This window comes from Danio rerio, chromosome 15, assembly GCF_049306965.1.
Source record: "Danio rerio strain Tuebingen ecotype United States chromosome 15, GRCz12tu, whole genome shotgun sequence".
Classification (NCBI taxonomy): domain Eukaryota; kingdom Metazoa; phylum Chordata; class Actinopteri; order Cypriniformes; family Danionidae; genus Danio; species Danio rerio.
Window position 1 is genome coordinate 4,547,754 of NC_133190.1, and position 19,317 is coordinate 4,567,070.

General features: G+C 39.4%; 1 protein-coding gene and 1 long non-coding RNA gene across 2 annotated transcripts in view; one reads left to right on the top strand and one right to left on the bottom strand.

Annotated features, from left to right (window-relative positions):
* Positions 1 to 946: 946 nt before the first annotated feature.
* Positions 947 to 19,317, bottom strand: part of atp1b3b (ATPase Na+/K+ transporting subunit beta 3b) — a 62,721-nt gene continuing 44,350 nt past the window's right edge. The window contains 4 exon segments of the mRNA NM_131670.1: positions 947 to 1,965; positions 5,912 to 5,998; positions 11,736 to 11,786; positions 15,268 to 15,455. Coding sequence (NP_571745.1) covers positions 1,798 to 1,965; positions 5,912 to 5,998; positions 11,736 to 11,786; positions 15,268 to 15,455 — 494 coding nt within the window. The 3' untranslated portion in view covers positions 947 to 1,797.
* Positions 14,494 to 19,317, top strand: part of si:dkey-35i13.1 — a 270,744-nt gene continuing 265,920 nt past the window's right edge. The window contains exon 1 of the long non-coding RNA XR_012391262.1: positions 14,494 to 14,654. This is a non-coding gene — a long non-coding RNA (si:dkey-35i13.1). The remainder of the gene's footprint in view (positions 14,655 to 19,317) is intronic.

The following is a 19,317-nucleotide window of genomic DNA, read 5'->3' on the forward strand; positions in this document are numbered from 1 at the left end:
CAGTTGACACCCGCCTTTATTTAGACAATGCCACATTGTTATAATTATATTAAAGTAGGCCTACACATGAAATCAAAACTAACCATATTAAATAAGACGGCTCACATTGTTAGTTTTGTGAACAATTCATCTGTGGATGCCATTAAGAAATGTTAAAATGTAATCTAAAATTGCATTTTCTGTTTGTTTTCAGCTAAATTCACAGATTACGCCTGATCGTGGTTAACATATTAACCACGTCCCTACCGCTAACAGTTTAGACAGCAGTAAGGGTCTGTTTACACTGCCAGTTAAATGTGACCCAATTCCGATTTTTCCAATTCCTCATATGGGACACAAATTGGATCTGTTCTATGACCGTGTAAACACTAAAAAACCGCATGCATTCGGGTATTCAGAGATCAGTTTCAGGCCTCCTTTATATGTGAAAATAAATCAGATATAAATTGAATATATGACAATGTGACTATCATGTAAACAGACAGATCGGATTGAGGCATGCTATTTTGTACATCATTAAACTTGCGACAATCCTCAGGGCTTAATTTGTGCCAGAACATGCCGGATCCGGCACCTCTGAAATCTGATCCGGCACCTTATTTTACCGGTTCCCCTCCTTCACTGCTCTCTTTCCCCGTCCACTGTTCACTTTGAATTTCTTCCGCGACTCCCTAACCCTCTTCACTTTTGTCCGCGACACTCCCGCCTCGCTCATCTTCACTCACCTCACTCACCCTCCGCCAGGCTCGCTTCTGCTGGGTGTCATCAATCTGGCAACCTGCACTTGTGTGTGCTTTTAACGAGGCATGCAATACCTAGTTTAACCACTGGGTGTCAAACTTACATACTGAATCTTGAAATAAAACATATTAAACCTTTAAAGCCCTTTAACGTTGTACTCAGCGACTCACTGAAGAAAACACTCGACACACGCAAACCCAATCTTTGTTTAAAATCACTTTTATTTCAAGATTTTTAAACTCATACAGATCGTAAGGCATCTGCACAAAGAACAGTTTCTGCAGAGGTTTAAAAAAAATCACTTCCCTCAGATGGTGGACGGGTTTCAAACTAAGTTTGATCGTTGTTGTTTTGTTTGTTTTTTTCGTTTTTTGGTGTTTTTCCCCTTCCCCCCCCCCTTTATTTTTTCCCATTTCTCAATAATCTTAAATTACAGCTATTATATAATTTCATACTCTTGATTTCTTACAGCAGTCAGACGAAAGTGAGAGCAATGACAGAGAAAAAGAGTGTTTAAAATCCATTAAATATGTACATAGAGGCTTCACATCACACGCACACACACATGGCAGGCTAAACAGTACTATGGGGGAGCAGAGCAGAGCACATCCACATGATGTGTTGATGCATCTATTTACAGGTCCCTATTCTTACTACACGATGACTCTAGGTTCTCTCTTATGGCGGTGGTGAATCAATGTGGCTTTGTATTTAAATTTCCATTGGGGTGTTGTTCAGAGAAACGGCTGCTATGAATGAATCATGATGAGACATGAGTCCTAAAACCTTCATAAACCTTCACGAGCACAGGTTTCCAACCCTGACCCACTTGTAAATCACAGGGCCAGCAAACGTCTGTATTCGCTAAACTACACACTCACACTCATACACACACACACTCATCCAGGACGAGTGTAAACTGGATGAGCCAAAGGGGCCTGGTTAAATCTCAGTGGACGGCACATGGGGGATGAGGCAAAATGGACGTGATGGACATGAAAAGGGACGGGTTTGAGTGAGAGGAACTGACATCGTGCGTCTCCTGCAATGATTAGGTTATTTCTGCACATTGATCCGGAAGGTGACGCGGCCCAGGAACTTGTCGCGCTCATCGTTGTTGAGCAGATCCGAACCCTCCACCTTACACTCTACCGTGTGCTCGATGTTATAATCATTCTCTCCCAGCATCAGCTTCACGGCTACAAGTGGCTGGACGTAGTTTTTCTGATGAAGAGAAGCAAAAAGCAGAAAAATACGATGAGAAAATGCTTGTTAAGGCCCAATCCCAAATCTATTTTTGTATGTTATTAGGAAAGAATGCTTTTGGGACTACTGCCTTCAAGCTAAAGAGAATTGGGACAACCCTACCCCCTCATGTAAATGTGCAACATGAGGGGTAAGGGGAAGGGCTAGCGCCTGATACACATGGGGCTTTAGCATCAACGCTTGATGGAGGGAGTGTCTGAAGCTAGGACTGAAGCTATCTTTGTAGCAGCATCAGCCAATGAAGTCGGCTACTGCCTGAGCTGGGGTATTAGCATAAAGCGATCTGATTGGCTGACGCTTCTATTAGCATTTGAAAAGTTCAGAAATTCCCAACTTCTGCAGCGAGCAACAGCGCTTGACATCACCTATTCAAAGTGAATAGGAAGCGTTGATGCTCACTCCCTGTGTAAATGGGGCATAAGGTGTAGAGTTGGGATTGGGCCTAAATGTGACGCCATGCAAAGCGACTTCTGGATTCAAGTGCCATTTTTTTTAAACTGTATATGGAGGTTTATCAAACTGTATTAATAAACTTTTACAAAGCGATTTAATACTTTCCAAAATCATGATTGCAATATATATCCATGCTCAATATCAGATGGCCAGAAAATGATACATTATTGATAAATTATTCAAATATTGGTGTTTGTGATGAGTCCAGAGACTGTTGTGTACACTATGATTTTATATCAAATTCACTTTAATGTGTGATAAGACTAAAAAGTGGTCATAAACGAGTATTTTCTCAATTCAAATAAGGTAAGGGGAAGAGCTAACGCCCGATTCACACGGGGCTTTACCGTCAACGCTTGACAGAGGGCGTGTCTGAAGTTAGGACTTATGCGATCGTCATTGCAGTGTCAGCCAATGAAATAAGTCAGCAATTGGCTACTGTCTGAGCTGGGCTATTTGCATAAAGCAATCTGATTGGCTGTCGCTTCCATTGGCCATTGAAAAGTTGAGATTGCTAACTTATGCAGCGAGCAATGCGGCTGAAACAGCCCCAAAGGGCCCACAATTCAGTTCAGCAACACTTGACGTCACCCATTCAAAGTGACCCCCCTATGTGAAGGGTGCATAAGGGGTAGAATTGGGATTAGGTCTAAGTGTGACGTCATGCTTCTGGATTCAAGCGTCATTTTAAACTGTATGGGGAGGCTCATCAAATGGTAATAATAAATGTATACAAGACAATGTAATACTTTCGTAAGTCATGACTGCAATTAATATATATGCATGCGTAATATCAGATGGCCAGAAAGTGATGCTGTTTTATAAAATGTTCGAATATTGGTGTATGTGATGCAGCAAGTTCAGAGACTGTTGTGTACATCATGATTTTATATCAAATTCACTTTAATGTGTGATAAGACTAAAACGTGGTCATAAACGAGTATTTTCTCAATTCTAATAAGTAGCGAAACAGTAGTCCAATGAAAATGAAGCAAACCCATGGGGTAATTACAGTTGGTATCACGACCTCAGCTTTACTTTATAATCAAATAATTTAACAGCGTGCCGTCAGTTATTACTTATGTTAATCATGCAATCAGAGCAAAACCAATCAATAAGAAATGCATTTTTAAAATCACTAATTTGAAGAAATACAGTACAGTATGAATGTTGAAACAATTAATATACTGTACATTAAAGGCAGGGTAGGTGGTTCATGCAAAAGGGTTACGTCATTATCGCATTTACAGTATGCAAACGGAGTGAAAATGGAAGGTGAACAACAACACCAACCATTCCTTCTAAAAGTGGCACAGGCATGTGCATGAGAAAACCGTAATCTGACTCTCTCTCTCTCTCTCGTGTTGACATTTGAAGCTGCCTATGCATATTTCTGTGTTTTGGAGGAAGCATGGCTTTGCTGAGTGATTACGCAGAGAGGGCATGGGGCTTGGGCATTCAAAACTAGCTTTCTATTAGCCTATCCTGCTACTGTACCATTTTAAGTTCATTTTAATATTTTACATCTAATATTGATTTAATTAAAAGTAACACACTCTTGTTCTGTATATTTGCACAGTGGCATGAAAGAATGTTTGCCCCCTTACTGATATCTTTTTTGCATGTTAGTCACATTTTAATGTTTCAGTTCATCAAACAAATGTAATTATTTAGTTAAAGATAACACAAGTAAACACATCATTCAGATTTGAAATTAAGGTTTTTATTATTAAGGGAAACCAAAAGACAAAACTACATGGCCCCCTAAAAATAAAAAGTGCCCCCTAAATCTAATAACTGATTGGGCTTCACTTAGCATCAAGAAGGTGGAATTTTGGCCCACTTTTCTTTGCAGAATTGTTGTAATTCCGCCACATTGGGAGGGTTCTATGAGCATCAACTACCTGTTTAAGGTCATGCCACAGCATTTCAATTGGATTCAGGTCAGGAGCTTGACTAGGCCACTCCAAAGTCTTCATTTTGTTTTTCTTCAGAAAAGGACTTGTTAGTGTACTTTGTATAATTGTCCTGCTGCAGACACTAAGTTTACTTCATCTTAAGGTCACTAACAGATAGCTGGACAGTTCCTTCAGGATAAGTTGATACACAGCAGAACTCATTTATCACAAGTCTTCCAGGTTCCTGAAGCAGCAAAACACCACAAACCATTGCATTTTACTCAGAATTGCAGTGTTACACACCTTTCAAAATGTTCTCTCGTGATTCACAGACTATTTACCCAACATTCTCGGGGATCATCAAGATTTTTTTCTGGCAAAACTGAGAGGAGCTTTTATGGTTATTTAGCTGAGCAGAAGTTTTAGTCATGGATCTCTTCCCTGCAAATATTTTTTTTTTTTAGTCTTTCTCTTATGGTCATGAACACTCACATTTTCTTATGGTGGAGTCATGAACTCACATTTTCTTATGGTGGAGTCATGAACACTCACATTTTCTTATGGTGGAGTCATGAACACTCACATTTTCTTATGGTGGAGTCATGAACACTCACATTTTCTTGTGGTGGAGTCATGAACACTGACCATTGTTATAGTGGAGACATGAACACATTCTTCTTATGGTGGAGTCATGAACACTGACCATTGTTATAGTGGAGTCATGAACACATTCTTCTTATGGTGGAGTCATGAACACTCATTCTTCTTATGGTGGAGTCATGAACACCCACCTTAAGTGAGGTAGGTAAGACCTGCAGTTCTTTGGATGTTGTTATGGGGTCTTTGTGACCTCTTAGATAAATTGTTGCCTCGTGGAGTAATTATGGCCGGCTAGACACTCCTAGGAAGGTTGTTTTATTTTCCATATTTTACCCATTTATAGATAACGGCTCTCACTGGGGTTTGCTTCATTCACAAAGCTTTAGAAATGATTTATACCCTTTTCCAGACTAGTGGATCTCAATTATTATGTTTTAGAATTTCTTGGATCTCTGCATAATGTCTAGACTTTGAGGATCTTTTGGTCTACTTTACTTTGTCAGGCAGCTCCTATTTAAGTGGTTTCTTGATTGCGAAAAGGTGTGGCAGTGATCAGGCCGGGCTGTGGCTGGAAAAATTGAACTGGGGTGTGATAAACAAGAGTTAAAAGAGGGAGAGGGCAAACACTTTAACACCGGCCTGTGTAGTTTTAAATTTAGTTTTCTCTTTACTTGTGCTATCTTTGACTGACATTTAAATTTGTTTGATGATCTGAAGCGTCAAAATGTGAAAAACAAAAGAAATCTGTAAGCGAGGGGAGGGGTGAGGACAGATAAATGTCCATTTTCATTATGAAATGGCAATCAGATTAACATATTAAAATGTAAATTCAGTTTTTAAGTAAACATTTTCCATTATGCATCCTTGTACACAATTATTACATTAAAAAAAAAACATAAACAGCACGCATCCACTTATATTTGCACATGATGATGATGCTGTAAGATACTCACATGCAAGATCTTGCCATAATAGGGAAAGAAGCTCTTGTCGATTTTGCCCTCGTCAGGGTAAAGCTGCATCTGCAGGGTACCATCTCCCTGCATCAGGAGAAACCAGCACAATACATCAGATCACACTGCTGCACTTCACAGACAATGTGTCATGTGACTCATGTGCAGTTGCCAGTAGCAACAGACTGCCCTGACATCACTCAAACTGATGATGACAAAGAAAAATACCCCCACCCCACCTTCAAAAGACATCAGATGTTACACACAAACCCATACTGAAAAGAAGATTTGCACATAGTACATTTCTGATCATCCTATAACACTTACAGGATTTACTGTATATGAACACACACATGAACCCATAACTCTCAGCTTGCAGTCCATCACAGTCATACTGTATTTACAGCAGCAGCAGTAGCAGCAGGAAGCAACAAACAGTTTCCAGGGCGTAGGAACTGTTCCTGGGGGTTCTGGTCCTAATGTGCATTCAATAACTGGTTGGTCTTTCAATAAGTGAACACAAATAAGATGATTTGCTGAAAGCTTTTGAAATGGCTGTGTATCTAGAGATAGGTCATAGTGATGCATGCTCGCAGACAAGTGTTGTCTAGTGGAAGAAAACAACAGAATACAAATGATCCAGTTTTAGTCATTTTAAAAGCATCATTGGGCTTGAGACCATGATTCCTGATTTAATAATCAAATTCAGTTAAAGAATGTAATTATTAGGAATCAGCACAGAAGCTAGAAAACATGCAGTGTTTCAACAGTTCCTTTCACACTTCTATTGCTGTAGATGTTCCGCAGATTTGGCAGTTTTGTAATCATGAACAGATGAAAATGCAGATTAGCTCCAGTAATTTGCAGCTCTGCGTTGATTCTGGTGTCTAAACTAATGCTTCCTTAATCCTGTTATTTTCAGTCATTTTCTTATAGTGGAGTCATGAACACCATTCTTATGGTGGAGTCATGAACACACGTTATGGTGGAGTTATGAACAATCGCCACTCATAGTGGAGTTAGGAACATTCACCTTTCTTATGGTGGAGTCATGAACACTGGCCTTTCTTATGGTGGAGTTATAAACACTCACCTTTCTTATGGTGGAGTCATGAACGCACCTTTTTTATGGTAAAGTCATGAACATTCACCTTTCCTATGGTGGAGTCATGAACGCACCTTTCTTATGGTAAAGTCATGAACATTCACCTTTCCTATGGTGGAGTCATGAACGCACCTTTCTTATGGTGGAGTCATGAACATTCACCTTTCTTATAATGGAGTCATGAACACCTTTCTTATAATGGAGTCATAAACACACCTTTCTTATGGTGAAGTCATGAACATTCACCTTTCTTATAATGGAGTCATGAACACCTTTCTTATGGTGGAGTCATGAACACACCTTTCTTATGGTGGAGTCATGAACACACCTTTCTTATGGTGGAGTCATGAACATACCTTTCTTATGGTGGAGTCATGAACATTCACCTTTCTTATGTGGTGGGGTCATAAACATTTACCGTTCATATGGTGGAGTCATGAACACACCGTTCTTATGGTGGAGTCGTGAACCCTCACCGTTCTTATGGTGGAGTCATGAACACTCACCATTCTTATGGTGGAGTCATGAACACATTTTCTTATAGTGGAGTCATGAACACTCACCTTAACTGAAGCAATTAACGCCTGCAGTTCTTTGGATGTTGGTATGGAGTCTTGGTGATCTCTTGGATAAGTTTTCGTTGCCCATTGAGGTAATTATGGTCGGCTAGCCATTCCTAGGAAGGTTCTCACTGTGGTTCGCTGCCGTTCAAAGCTTAAGAAATTACTTTTATAACCTTTTCCAGACAGGTAGATCTCAATAATTATCTTTCTTGTTTATTTTGAATTATTTTTGGATTTCAGCATAATGTCTAGCTTTTGAGCATCCTTTAACCTGCTTCACTTTGTCAGGCAGGTATAGGAAGTGATTTTAAGTGATTTTTTTAATAGTGAACCGGTCTGGCAGTAATCAGGCCAAGGTGTGGCTAGAGAAATTGAACTCTGGTGTTATAAACAAACTGGGTAAACTCGAATCCTCCGACCTTTAAAGGTGCTCTTGCGACAGTCGCTATAGGCCATGGTCTTTACCCTCCTTGTTAGAGAAACCAACTCGCATACAAAGAATCGCTGGTTCTCAAATCGGGTTGAGTGCAATAGGACCGGTGGGTTACAGTATGACAAAATACTTTTACAATGAAAACCATTTCTCAAACTATTCTACATCAGTTTAATGCCGTTTTGATTATCAAGCAGCATCATAATGTAAGGAACACAACAGTGAGTTGCTTAACTGTACAACAGATGTGGAAATATCGGATCAAATTAATACACCAGTTTTATGTGTCAAAGTCCCATTGAAACACTGCAAAGTTTCTATTAGTGAAAGTTTTAGTAAGAAATGGCAAGGTTAAAACATCAGTAACCATTGCTTAATTGGACAGCAAAAGCGTTCAGAGGAAACGCAGAGTTCCTAAGGAGCAGAGGGCACTTCCTTGTGTCCGCTGTATACCTTCAAGGGTCACATAGATGAGAGGTCTCAGAAAAGTCACGAGGTACAAAAATGGCAAAACGATAAGGGCAGTAAAGAAGTTCTCATTAGGCAAGTGAAATACAGGGCGGGTCAGGCAGGAATGTCTCACATCTGTAGCATAGAGAACTACTTGAAGGAAGCAAACAAGTGAAAAGAGTCCAGCATAGCATAACTTGTCCCTGATATCGGTTAAGTCTTTGCAAACAGTGTTTGTAAGAGTTTGTAACTCGGTTCTGAGGTCAAAAGGATTTTTTTTGCTAAACAGAAATAGTACTGATCAATATAATCAATTGGAATACCTGAAAAGCAATGAATCCGACTCTTCTGCGAGGCAGAATCCCATAAGCAACATGCCCTGTTTACCCCTGATATGATCATGCTAATTTAAGTGCTAAATAAGCATTTTTAGCATAAACGTCATTGTGGTCTGATCAACCGTTACGTCGTTTCATGTTTACAAGAGATCAGGGGACTACCAAGAGTTTGGCATCTAGGGATTGTGGCATTAACACTGAAACAAACCAGAATTCTATAACTACTAGAATGGCCATAGCAGTAATTCTGGCTGTCCATGTAAGACCGTACCAAACTGATGTCATATTTACAACTGAATCTTCTATTGAGATTTTAGAAATAAGATTTGGATGTCTGCCATCAAACTTAATTGTAAACTTTATTGTAAAGTCCTTACAATAAAGATATACAGTAGCCTATAATTGTTTACAAGCAAAGACTATTGAATACACAAGATGTGTCACTCGTATAATTTTGAATGGGGAAATGTGTAATGGTCAATATGTTGAATTAAGCCCCGCCTTCTAGTACAGCAGATAATCAGCAGTCGCTATAGACTGAGGATTCTCCGAGGAAGGGGTCCGGACAAGACGCGAGTTTCTGCAGATTTTTTGTGATTCAAACGTTTAGAAATGAAACTAAAAGACATTTTATTGGTGATTCCTATTATGAAATTTAATCATGACCTTGGCAAGTAAGGCGTTTCAAAGATGGCTGCCGAGTGAAATGACTTTCCTTTAAGGGACTTTGGTACAAGTAACTAGGCTTCACCAAAGGTGCGCACATGCCTTTGTTCTGTAAGTGGGAGAGCAACTTTTTTAAATCCTAATGAAAACATAGTTTTTGAAAGGGTAAGTATTGTTTTTGTTAGTAGAACATTGCTTGGTAGCAGAGGCCCGCATATTCAAAGGTACAGGAAAAAGTAGTGGATCCTGAAATACTTGTAGTCAATTTGACCTTTGTGGCCATTCAGGACAATTAGAAAAAAGTCAGAGTACAACAGTTATATGGGTTTTCATTCATTCATTCGGCTTAGTCCCTGATTTGTCATGGGTCGCCACAGCGAAAGGAATCCCCAACCTATCCAGCATATGTTTTACGCAGTGGATGGCCTTCCAGCCACAACCCAGTAGTGGGAAACATCCATACACTCTCACATTCACACACAGATCATACCCTATGGCCAATTTAGTGAATTCAATGCATGTCTTTGGACTGTGGGGGAAACCGAAGCACTTGGAAGAAACCCACGCAAACACGGGAAGAACATGCAAACTCAAAACAGAAATGTCACCTAGTCCAGCCGGGACTCAAACCAGTGACCTTCTTGCTGTGAAGCGACAGTGCTAACCACTGAGCCACTGTGCCGCGATTATGGGTTTTATTGTAACAAGTTATTAAATTGCAAAACGCTCAAAATGACAGTTCTGGTGTCAAATTTGGTGTGAGCAATTAAGAGCAAGAAATCAGGATATGATCACTGTAACGTGAACTTTGTAGATTTTAATGTTGTCATATCATTTTGTGTATTACACAAAGGCTTTTTTTATTAGGCTTGACTACAATGAGTTATAAAGTAGGCACGGGACGATAGTGGTTTTTAAAGTATACCGCGGTTTGGAAAGTCAAGGTTTTAAAACCGCCAACATTTTCTGCCGTACCGTTGCTCAGGTACGTCTACGTTTTTTTTTTTTTTTTTTTTTCAATGTTTTGTTTTGGACAACAAATATACCGAAATGTCATTTAAAATTGTAAAGAAATCAATGTTTTTGAAACAAATGAAGACAGCAGAAGTCAATGATTCATTTGAATTATTTAGCCCGACATGTTTACTGCTTCAAAATATTTTAAATGTTTATCAAAATAAAATATATTGTGTTCAGTGCAGAAAAACTTTTTTTTTTATCCAGATATTAAAAAAGAATATATTTTAGAGCTGTAATCACAATACAAAACAGTGATATTTTTTTCCAAGGTTATTATAAAAATCAGAATCTTACATCGGCCCATGCCTATTATGAAGTGGGCCATAACTGATTCTGGTAGTCTAAAGCAGGGGTTGCGTAATCCTGCTCCTGCAGGGCCACCTTCCAACAGAGTTTAGCTCCAGCCCAAATAAATACAAATAAACCAGCTTATCAGGGTCTCCAGGATCACTAGAAAGTCACTTCTGGGCTGCGGAGATAAACTGTGGGAAACTGGCCCTCCAGGAGCACAATTGAACAATCCTGGTGTTACACAAGGCTACTCCAATCGAATTCGTGTTTTAAAATCTCAATATTTTACCATTCAGAGAAAACGGTTGACAGAATGGAAACATTTTACTGGGCCTGATAATGAACCATTTAGACCATTCTGCCATTTCATTTGCAATACCCCTAGTATAATTTTCAAGTCAAAAGTATGAGCCCCCTGTGATATATATTGTTTCTTTTTCAAATATTTGCTAAATGTTCTTTAACAGAGCATGGCATTTTTTTGGGTGACGTACAGGGGGGCTAATACTTCAGCATAATAATTCTGACTTCAGGAGTAATCAGGAGGATATCAGGAGTAAACGGGGCGTTAGGGGTGGCTCACCACTATGGTTTTCCTACCAAGACACGATGTGCTACAATGATCAATGGCTGGGGATCTGAAGGTATACATCATTTCTAGAATGAGGGCAGTTGAAAGCACCAGAGACAAAGCAGTACAGGAGAGAGGCAGCAAAGAGATGGAAAAGGCCCGGGGCAAGGACCCTGGGGAAACAATGGGGGGGCTGGGGCCCGACATCTTACCCACCATTAAAACTGCTGGCCCTATAGGCAGCGTGGAGAGAGACCAGATACAAACAGATGTGTGAAAAACGCAAGATGGAAACACTCACACACATTAATTCAGACTGGCACTGTCATTTCACACTCATTCTGACGCTGAAGTACTCGAGAGTACAACATCTGATGTGGGAATTACCTTTACTGTGCAGGCAATATGTGGGTCTCCTCGCGGCTTAAGCCCGATAACCTGTAAACAACAAGAAACAGGTACAATGAACAAATATTCTTGGATATGACTCAATTATACCATCAGTTGATGTGCAGAAATCTTGATCTTATGGATTTCAGTTTGGACAAGAATTCCATGCAGACAGAATTAGAAGATTTTAATAGTGCTCGCACTTCCAATTCATTTCTATTGGTTTATTTGATCCCATGCAAAACGCTAATTATACATTTAGTCATGGTCTGCAGAACACTTACGAAGACATTTTTAACACTGAACACAATGCACGAGGAAGTTATAAAACCTGATTTATATCTTGCAATACAATCCATCAAAAATTAGGGATGCACCAAATATGCTTTCCTTTTTCGGAAAGATGGTTATTACTGAAACAACACAGCTGAAACAGTACGTGGTGATGACCGCAAACAGATAACCGCTGCCTGGACGTGCTTGTCTGAACGGCACATGGTGTGTCTATTCCATCTATGCAAAACTCTGCATGTCATTGCGACTGTGCTCGATCCGTAACATAAACATTATTGCATGCGGAAATAAAGCAGCGTGCATGCAAAATAATCCAGATTGCAATGGATGCGAAGAACCCGCAGAGAGACTATGCAGGAGAGAGAGACCATTGAAAGTTCTTCAGTAATTTCAGTAAAGGGTGGGTAAAAAAAAAGTTCCTGAAGGGATTTCATTTAGAGCGTTGCAACAAACTTCTTAACTGTCACCCTTGTTACAATTAACCATGTTTTTACTATTAGTAATCATAGTTAAAATATGTCTTTTGTAATGAAACCATAGTAATCACAAAATTAACTATAGTTTTATAATAATAATAATAATTATTATTATTCCTAACATTTATATAGTGCTGTTCTGGACACTCAAAGTCACATTGAAGGGAATCTCCTCATCCACCACCAGTGTGCAGCAGCTGATTTGTGGAGAGGAGACCGAGTGATGAAGCCAATTATGGTTTTGGGACGGTTAGGAGGCCATGTGAAACCAGTGGGAAAATTTGGCCAGAATCCCGGGGTTTAACCCCTACTTTTTAATGACCACAGAGAGTCGAGAGCTCTGTTTTGTCTCATCTGAAAGATGGCGCTCCCTGAGCTTCACTATACTGGGGTGTTGGGACCCACACAGACCATGCTGGCCTCTCGAACACCTCTTCCGGCAGCATCCTAGCTATCCCATGTGGTCTCCCATCCAGGACCTGACCGGTTGCAGTCCTGCTTAGCTTCAGAGGGCGGCCATGTGAGAGTTGCAGAGAGGTAGCTGCTGTTTTATAGTAAAATATAGGATCCACAAAATAAACTAAATTAACATTTTATTTAATTTTTAAACTTTAACCACTCAAACTCTGCAGACCCGGTACCGGGTCCGTGACATCATCGACTTTCGCTTTCAGATTTAAAGGGCTAGCGTTGCACCAGACCCCCGTAAGTGGTGACATTTGAAAGTGTAGAATCTATATTTTATGCACATATGCATCACTTTGGTTTTTATTTTACTGTTTAAAAGTTATTTACACTTAAAAACACAGTATTTTGGATACCTGAGCTAGGTATTTTACATTGGTTCATTTTCATATTTTTCATATGATACATGGACAAGTAATAGCTCAAATGAAAGCTCTTGCCGGTGCTCATACAGTTCTGGCATTCTTTTTACTGAATTATATTCATATGCAAACAGTTGTTGAATGAATTGTGTTGTTTCCATGGCACAGAAATGTAAACGATGCATTCATGATCAATAAGCAGCCCCAGATAGCACAGACAGCAGTCATCTCTTACCCTATGCTGTGTGCTTCAGGGCCATTCTCCTCTGTTTTTGAGGTGATGTGCATAAGTAATCCTTTTATATGTCTGATGTGGTCCAAACACAGGGAATTATGTTTGATCAAACAAAAGAATAGTGAAATATGTAAACAAGGATTGGTCTCTGTGGCTTGTACAGCACCTCTCATCAGTTGGAATACAATAACTTTTGCATAGATTATGGTAGAGACATTTTTCTTTTTTCCTATGATTACAGACATGTGCAGGAACCACCAAAATTAATTACAGCACGCTAGACCACACAGAACCTAAAAGGTACACTTTCACATTTGAGTTTATAAAAAAAAAAATACAAAAAGCGCCTCTTTTTTAGGTGTTTATTATAACACAGACGACATATACAGTTATTTTAAACACTTTCAATAGTGTTTTATGAAAATTCAAAGGGTTTTCTTTAAAATGAAACCAAATTTTTGCATTTACAGCTCTGCATGTGGATTTGGGAAGCTTTTAAATTTGGGTAGGCAAAATCCAGGCGGAAATCCCCAAATAGCAGCAGAGTTTAAGTGGTTAATATTCATTGATGCAACTGTTAATGCCTTGATTGCAGTAAGGTTAGTACACAGCCATAGCCATAAATGAAATGGCGCTAATAATTGGCATAAGTTCTTTTGGTGTTTTGGTTTTCGGTCTTCCTTTCCTCTTTTTCAGTTTTCGGCCAAGAATTTTCATTTTGGTGCATCCCTACCAAAAATCTGAACTCACTAGCTGCGTCCCAAATCGCATACTTATGCACTATTCTACGCCATTTTGTAGTATAAATAGTGTAAGTAGTGCGTTCACACTGAAAACTCTAAAAATAATAAGAGCACTTTAATTACCCGGATGATGCACTCATTTAGCCGCTAAAATGAAGTGTGGAATGATGGACACTTCACGCACTCAATGACCGTAGGTTTGCCTACGTAGCGGAAGGGGTGGAGCTATCGGACGCACATGTTGGATAACTTTATTTATTTTGGATGGTGAAAGCAAAAATCTCTTCTACAAGAGTGATTATAGCGCCTCCCGATGGTGAATGGGGTTATACTCACGGCAGGTATTATCTGATAATTCGGTCGTTTATTTCACTGATTTGGCAACTGTCAAACATCATCAGGGAAACGGTTTGAATTTCCGCTTAGTAAAAAAACATAAGTGTGCCATTTGGGACGACACTACATACATATACTATCCTGTTGAGTGTGTAAGTGCATAAGTACATTGTGCATAGTGTGCCATTTGGGAAGCAGCTAGTCATTGTGCATATGCGTGTACATATTGTCTATATATGCTATATAATTGCATGTGCTTTTTAATGCACCATTGTAATACTTGTAATACCACTCCTATTTTTTGCTGTCATATTCAAGTTGAACAGAGTTAATTTGAAAGCAGACTAAAACTCATTGTTCCTCTTTTTTTGTTTGTGTCCGTGGCTTGTTTTGCCATCCAGTGTCCGGTTGGCACGGTTCACACTTATGAACTGCACTAACAGTGCGTTCACACTAGACTTTTTTAATTGAATAAAACCTGTCAGGTGCGAGTACACCCTTTGTGTCCTTGCATGGGCACCATGGCTAAATCAGTCAGAACAACATATGCTAACAGCTAGCCTGCGGTTTAAACAGTAAATGACTTTCCCTGAGGAGAGAGGTAAAAACACGACTCACTCGATTCATCTTGACTATGATGCAAGGGTTGCCCTCCGAATAACCAAAAGTGGTATCACTCAGTCCAGAGCACTGTCGTAACTGACTTCTCTTGAACTGGCAAACCTTCTTTTCCTCAACATCGTCTTGCTCAAAGTACATCCCCTCCTGACAGGGCTCATTTGCTTCCTGCAGACTGTCATTGTAGCCTGTAGTAAGAAAATAGAAGAAATAGATAGTCAGGACATTGTTGAGCTAGAAATTGTTAACAGTTGTTAAAAAAATTTGTGCGTAAGAGGTTTAAAAGTGTGGCTATTTTAAAAGTCTTGAAATATTCCAAATAAAGCCTAAAAAGAACAACATAATCCAGTGTTGGAGAATTTCCAAAGTTGATGTAGGAGAGGTCAAAGCTTCAATATATACTCATTGAATAGCATTTATTTACTGATATTGAACATAGTCAGAAAGTGTTTCTTGCTTTATGATTTACAGCAGCGTTCTCAACTGGTGGGTCACGACCCAAAAGTGGGTCGCGGGAACATTTTCAGTGGGTCGCGGAGTGGTCAAAAAAAAACAAAAGTAAAAGTTTTTACTTATTTTGCTTATACTGGACTTTTATTTTGTAATGCGTGTGCAACAACCATACAGTTCGACAAGTGAAATTTCATTTAACTGTTGCAACAAATTTGCCGAATCGCAAGTATGACCCCGAATATGTAAAGTATGAATATATATATTGACGACAAAAAAGACTTAAAGCCTCAGTGTGATATGTAGTGAGGTGCTCTCATAAGAGAGCATGAAACCTTCTAAATTAAAACAACATTTAGAAACCAGAAAACATGTTTTATTAACAGTTTATTATTAACTGTATTTGTCGTGTTTACTTTGTAATATTTCGATAATTTGATCCATTTTGTTAAATGACAGCAATAAATTATTGTTTATTTGTAAGTCTAGGTGCATTTCTTATGATGTGTCTGTCACTACTTGTTTATGTTAACAAATAAATACAAATTAATTATAATTCCTAAATTTGTAATTTTGGGTCGCGGCTTGATGACCATGTAAACATGTGGGTCCCATGGCTAAACCAGTTGAGAACCCCTGATTTACAGCAGGGGTGCCCAAACTCAGTTCTGGAGGGCCGGTGTCCTGCATAGTTTAGCTCCTACTTCCTTCTATACACCTGCCTGGAAGTTTCTAGTACAGAGGTCACAAACTGTTCCTGGAGCTCTACATTCCTGAAGAGTTCAGCTCCAACCCTGATCAATCACACCTGAACCAATTAATTAGGACCTGAACTGCATTTGATAATTACAGACAGGTGTGTTTGGTCAGGGTTGCAACTGAAATCTGCAGGAAGGTCGATCCCCAGGAATAGAGTCGGGCTGCGTCCAAAACCGGCTACTACTCAGTTGGTACTGCATTTGAATTTAAACATATTACTTGGCCATTAGAAAAGTATGTTCTATACAGTATGATTGGAAATCAGATGTCCTACATTCGCCATTTTGTCATGATCACATGACCTACCCGCATCAGTTGAGTCACTTCTTCCATTCATGAATTCATCATGGGATAGCGTAGCATCTATAGGATGCACACTTCAGAATCTCACTGGAAGTAGCAGGTCATCCAGGTGCTTTTTACATACTGACTTTCGAATTCTATGAATTCAGACATACTACTCGGCTCGCAAACTGATATAAGCATACAATATATTATGGAAGTATGCAATTTCGGATGCAGCCTAGGTGACCCCTGTACTAGTATATCTAGAAAAAACCTGAAGCAGGTGTGTCTAATCGGGGTTGGAATTTAACTTTGCAGGACACTGGCCCTCCAGGACCGAGTTTGGTCACTCCTGATTCACAGCTTTGTGCTTGTGTGTGTATGCATGCGTATATACTTAAAAGCATATACACACAGTCCTATCATAGACCTACAAGACTCTGTTCTAATTGCTTGCTCATTTATTTATTAGTAATCTACTAATAGCAATAATACTCTAGTAATAACATAAAGCTACTAACAATTTGCATAAGTGACAATTATATAATTGAAGTAAATGTATCCATTAAAACTGGCATTATTATGTTGATCACATTCCAAGAATCTGATCAGAGCGTACACACGAGGTTTCATGTATTGAGACACACAAAATGATGAATACAAAATATTATAGATTAATACCACTACTGAATATAATTAGTATAATCTTTTATAATGTTATACAGTGTAATTTAATTCCTCTTGTTGTCATGCAAGATATCTGATTCACTATCCACTTCTCCCGACTAGAGCTGTTGCTTGGCCAAAATCTGACCTTGATGAGCAACAGAGATAGAAATACTCCCATGTTAGTAAACTTGCCTTGAACTAAATTTGTTTTGCCTATCACCTTCCAGACATAAATGATGTTTGCTGGTCCTGAAAATAGACAGAATTTTTAAACTGTGCCCTTGATAGCTCATAACGTCACATACATATAGCTTTGGTCTGGATGTAAAAGCTCAGTCCCAGACATCTAGTCTTGGATTTTGGTCTTATTTGTACTTTGTCTCATTTGTAGGAGATTGTACCTCATCCCTATGAGTGTGCTGGCTCTGAATGGCTTTTTGGCCTGAACTGTTTGCTCATTGACCGAATTTTATCTTGTTTTGTTTTGGTCTGGGTCTAGTCCTTGGAAGGCCAATAATGCATTGGGGTTTAGACCATCTCTTTCTCTGGTCTAGGGCTTACATTGGAATTTAGATGGGCTCAGTCCTAGAGATGTGGTCTCAGATTTTGGTCTAATTTGTACTAGAGGGTATCTTACCTATAGTGTTTTCATAAGTGTCGTAGCTCTGAACGGCTTCTTGGCCTCTTAAAATGGACTGTTTGCTCATTTTCTGGATTTGATCTCGTCTTGTTTTGCTAGTCCTTGGAAGGCCAATAATGGGTTGCGGTTTAAACCATCGCTTGCTCTGGTCCAGGTTTTACATTGGAAGTTAGATGGGTCTTGGTATTGGGGAGGCCTGATATTGGACTGTCTTGAAAGTTCGAGCCCTGGATTGGGTTTCAGTCTGGTACTCTCTTAGAAGGTCTGGCAATGACTTGTCTGGGTACTAGAAGATCTACACTTGTTCCTACAAAGGCCTAATATTATCCTGTGCCTTGAAAGGTTTGACATTGGCTTGTGTTTTTTGCAGTCTGCTATTGGTCCAAGTCTGGTTCTTCAGAGGTATACAGGTTTAGATCTCGAGTTGGCTGATAGGTAATCTAGGTTTGTTTTACATCTTAAGATGCTTTTTCACTGCACAGTATGGCATAGTTCGGTCTGGTTTTGCTCAGCATAAACAATCGTGAAACACAAACCATGTGGACTCTCTCATGCTAATAGTCACTCTGGTAGTGACAATTCTCTCGGACCAATCGGTAATCAGCAATGTGCATATGTGATGATTTGATAATAAAAAATAAAAAAGGAAACAGCTTAAAAAGGTAAAGCTTGCTTGGAACCTCATCCTAGGTGGTACTAAAAAAATACCAGATACTAGGTATGAAACGCAATGGAAAAGCTCCTAAAATGAGCAATATCAAACCACATTATGCCATGTAGTGGAAAAGCATCTTCAGATGGCCTAGATCACAGATTTCCAATCCTGTTGCAGGAGAGCTAACTTCCAGCAGAATTCAGTTCCAACCCTGATCAATCACACCTGACACAATTAATAGGACCTGAAGTAGAATCTGCAGGAAGGTAGCTCTCTGGAAACAGGGTTGGTGACCACTGGCCTAGATATTAAGGAGGTCTTGTGTTGGTCCTATTGATTTGGGTTTTGGGCAGGCGCTGATTGGAGTGTTGGAGTTTTTGGCCATGACATGTCTGGGTATTAGAAATATATATTAGAAAAATCTAGTATCGAGTCTTTGAAAGGCCTAAAATTGGACTCTGTCCTGGAAGGTCTGGTAATGCTTTTTATATTGCATTTTTAATGGGTTTTAGTCGGTCTGGACCTTGAAAGGTATACTGGATTGGGTCATGCCTCTTACATGTCTCAGCTCTGGTGTTATGAGAATTTAGTG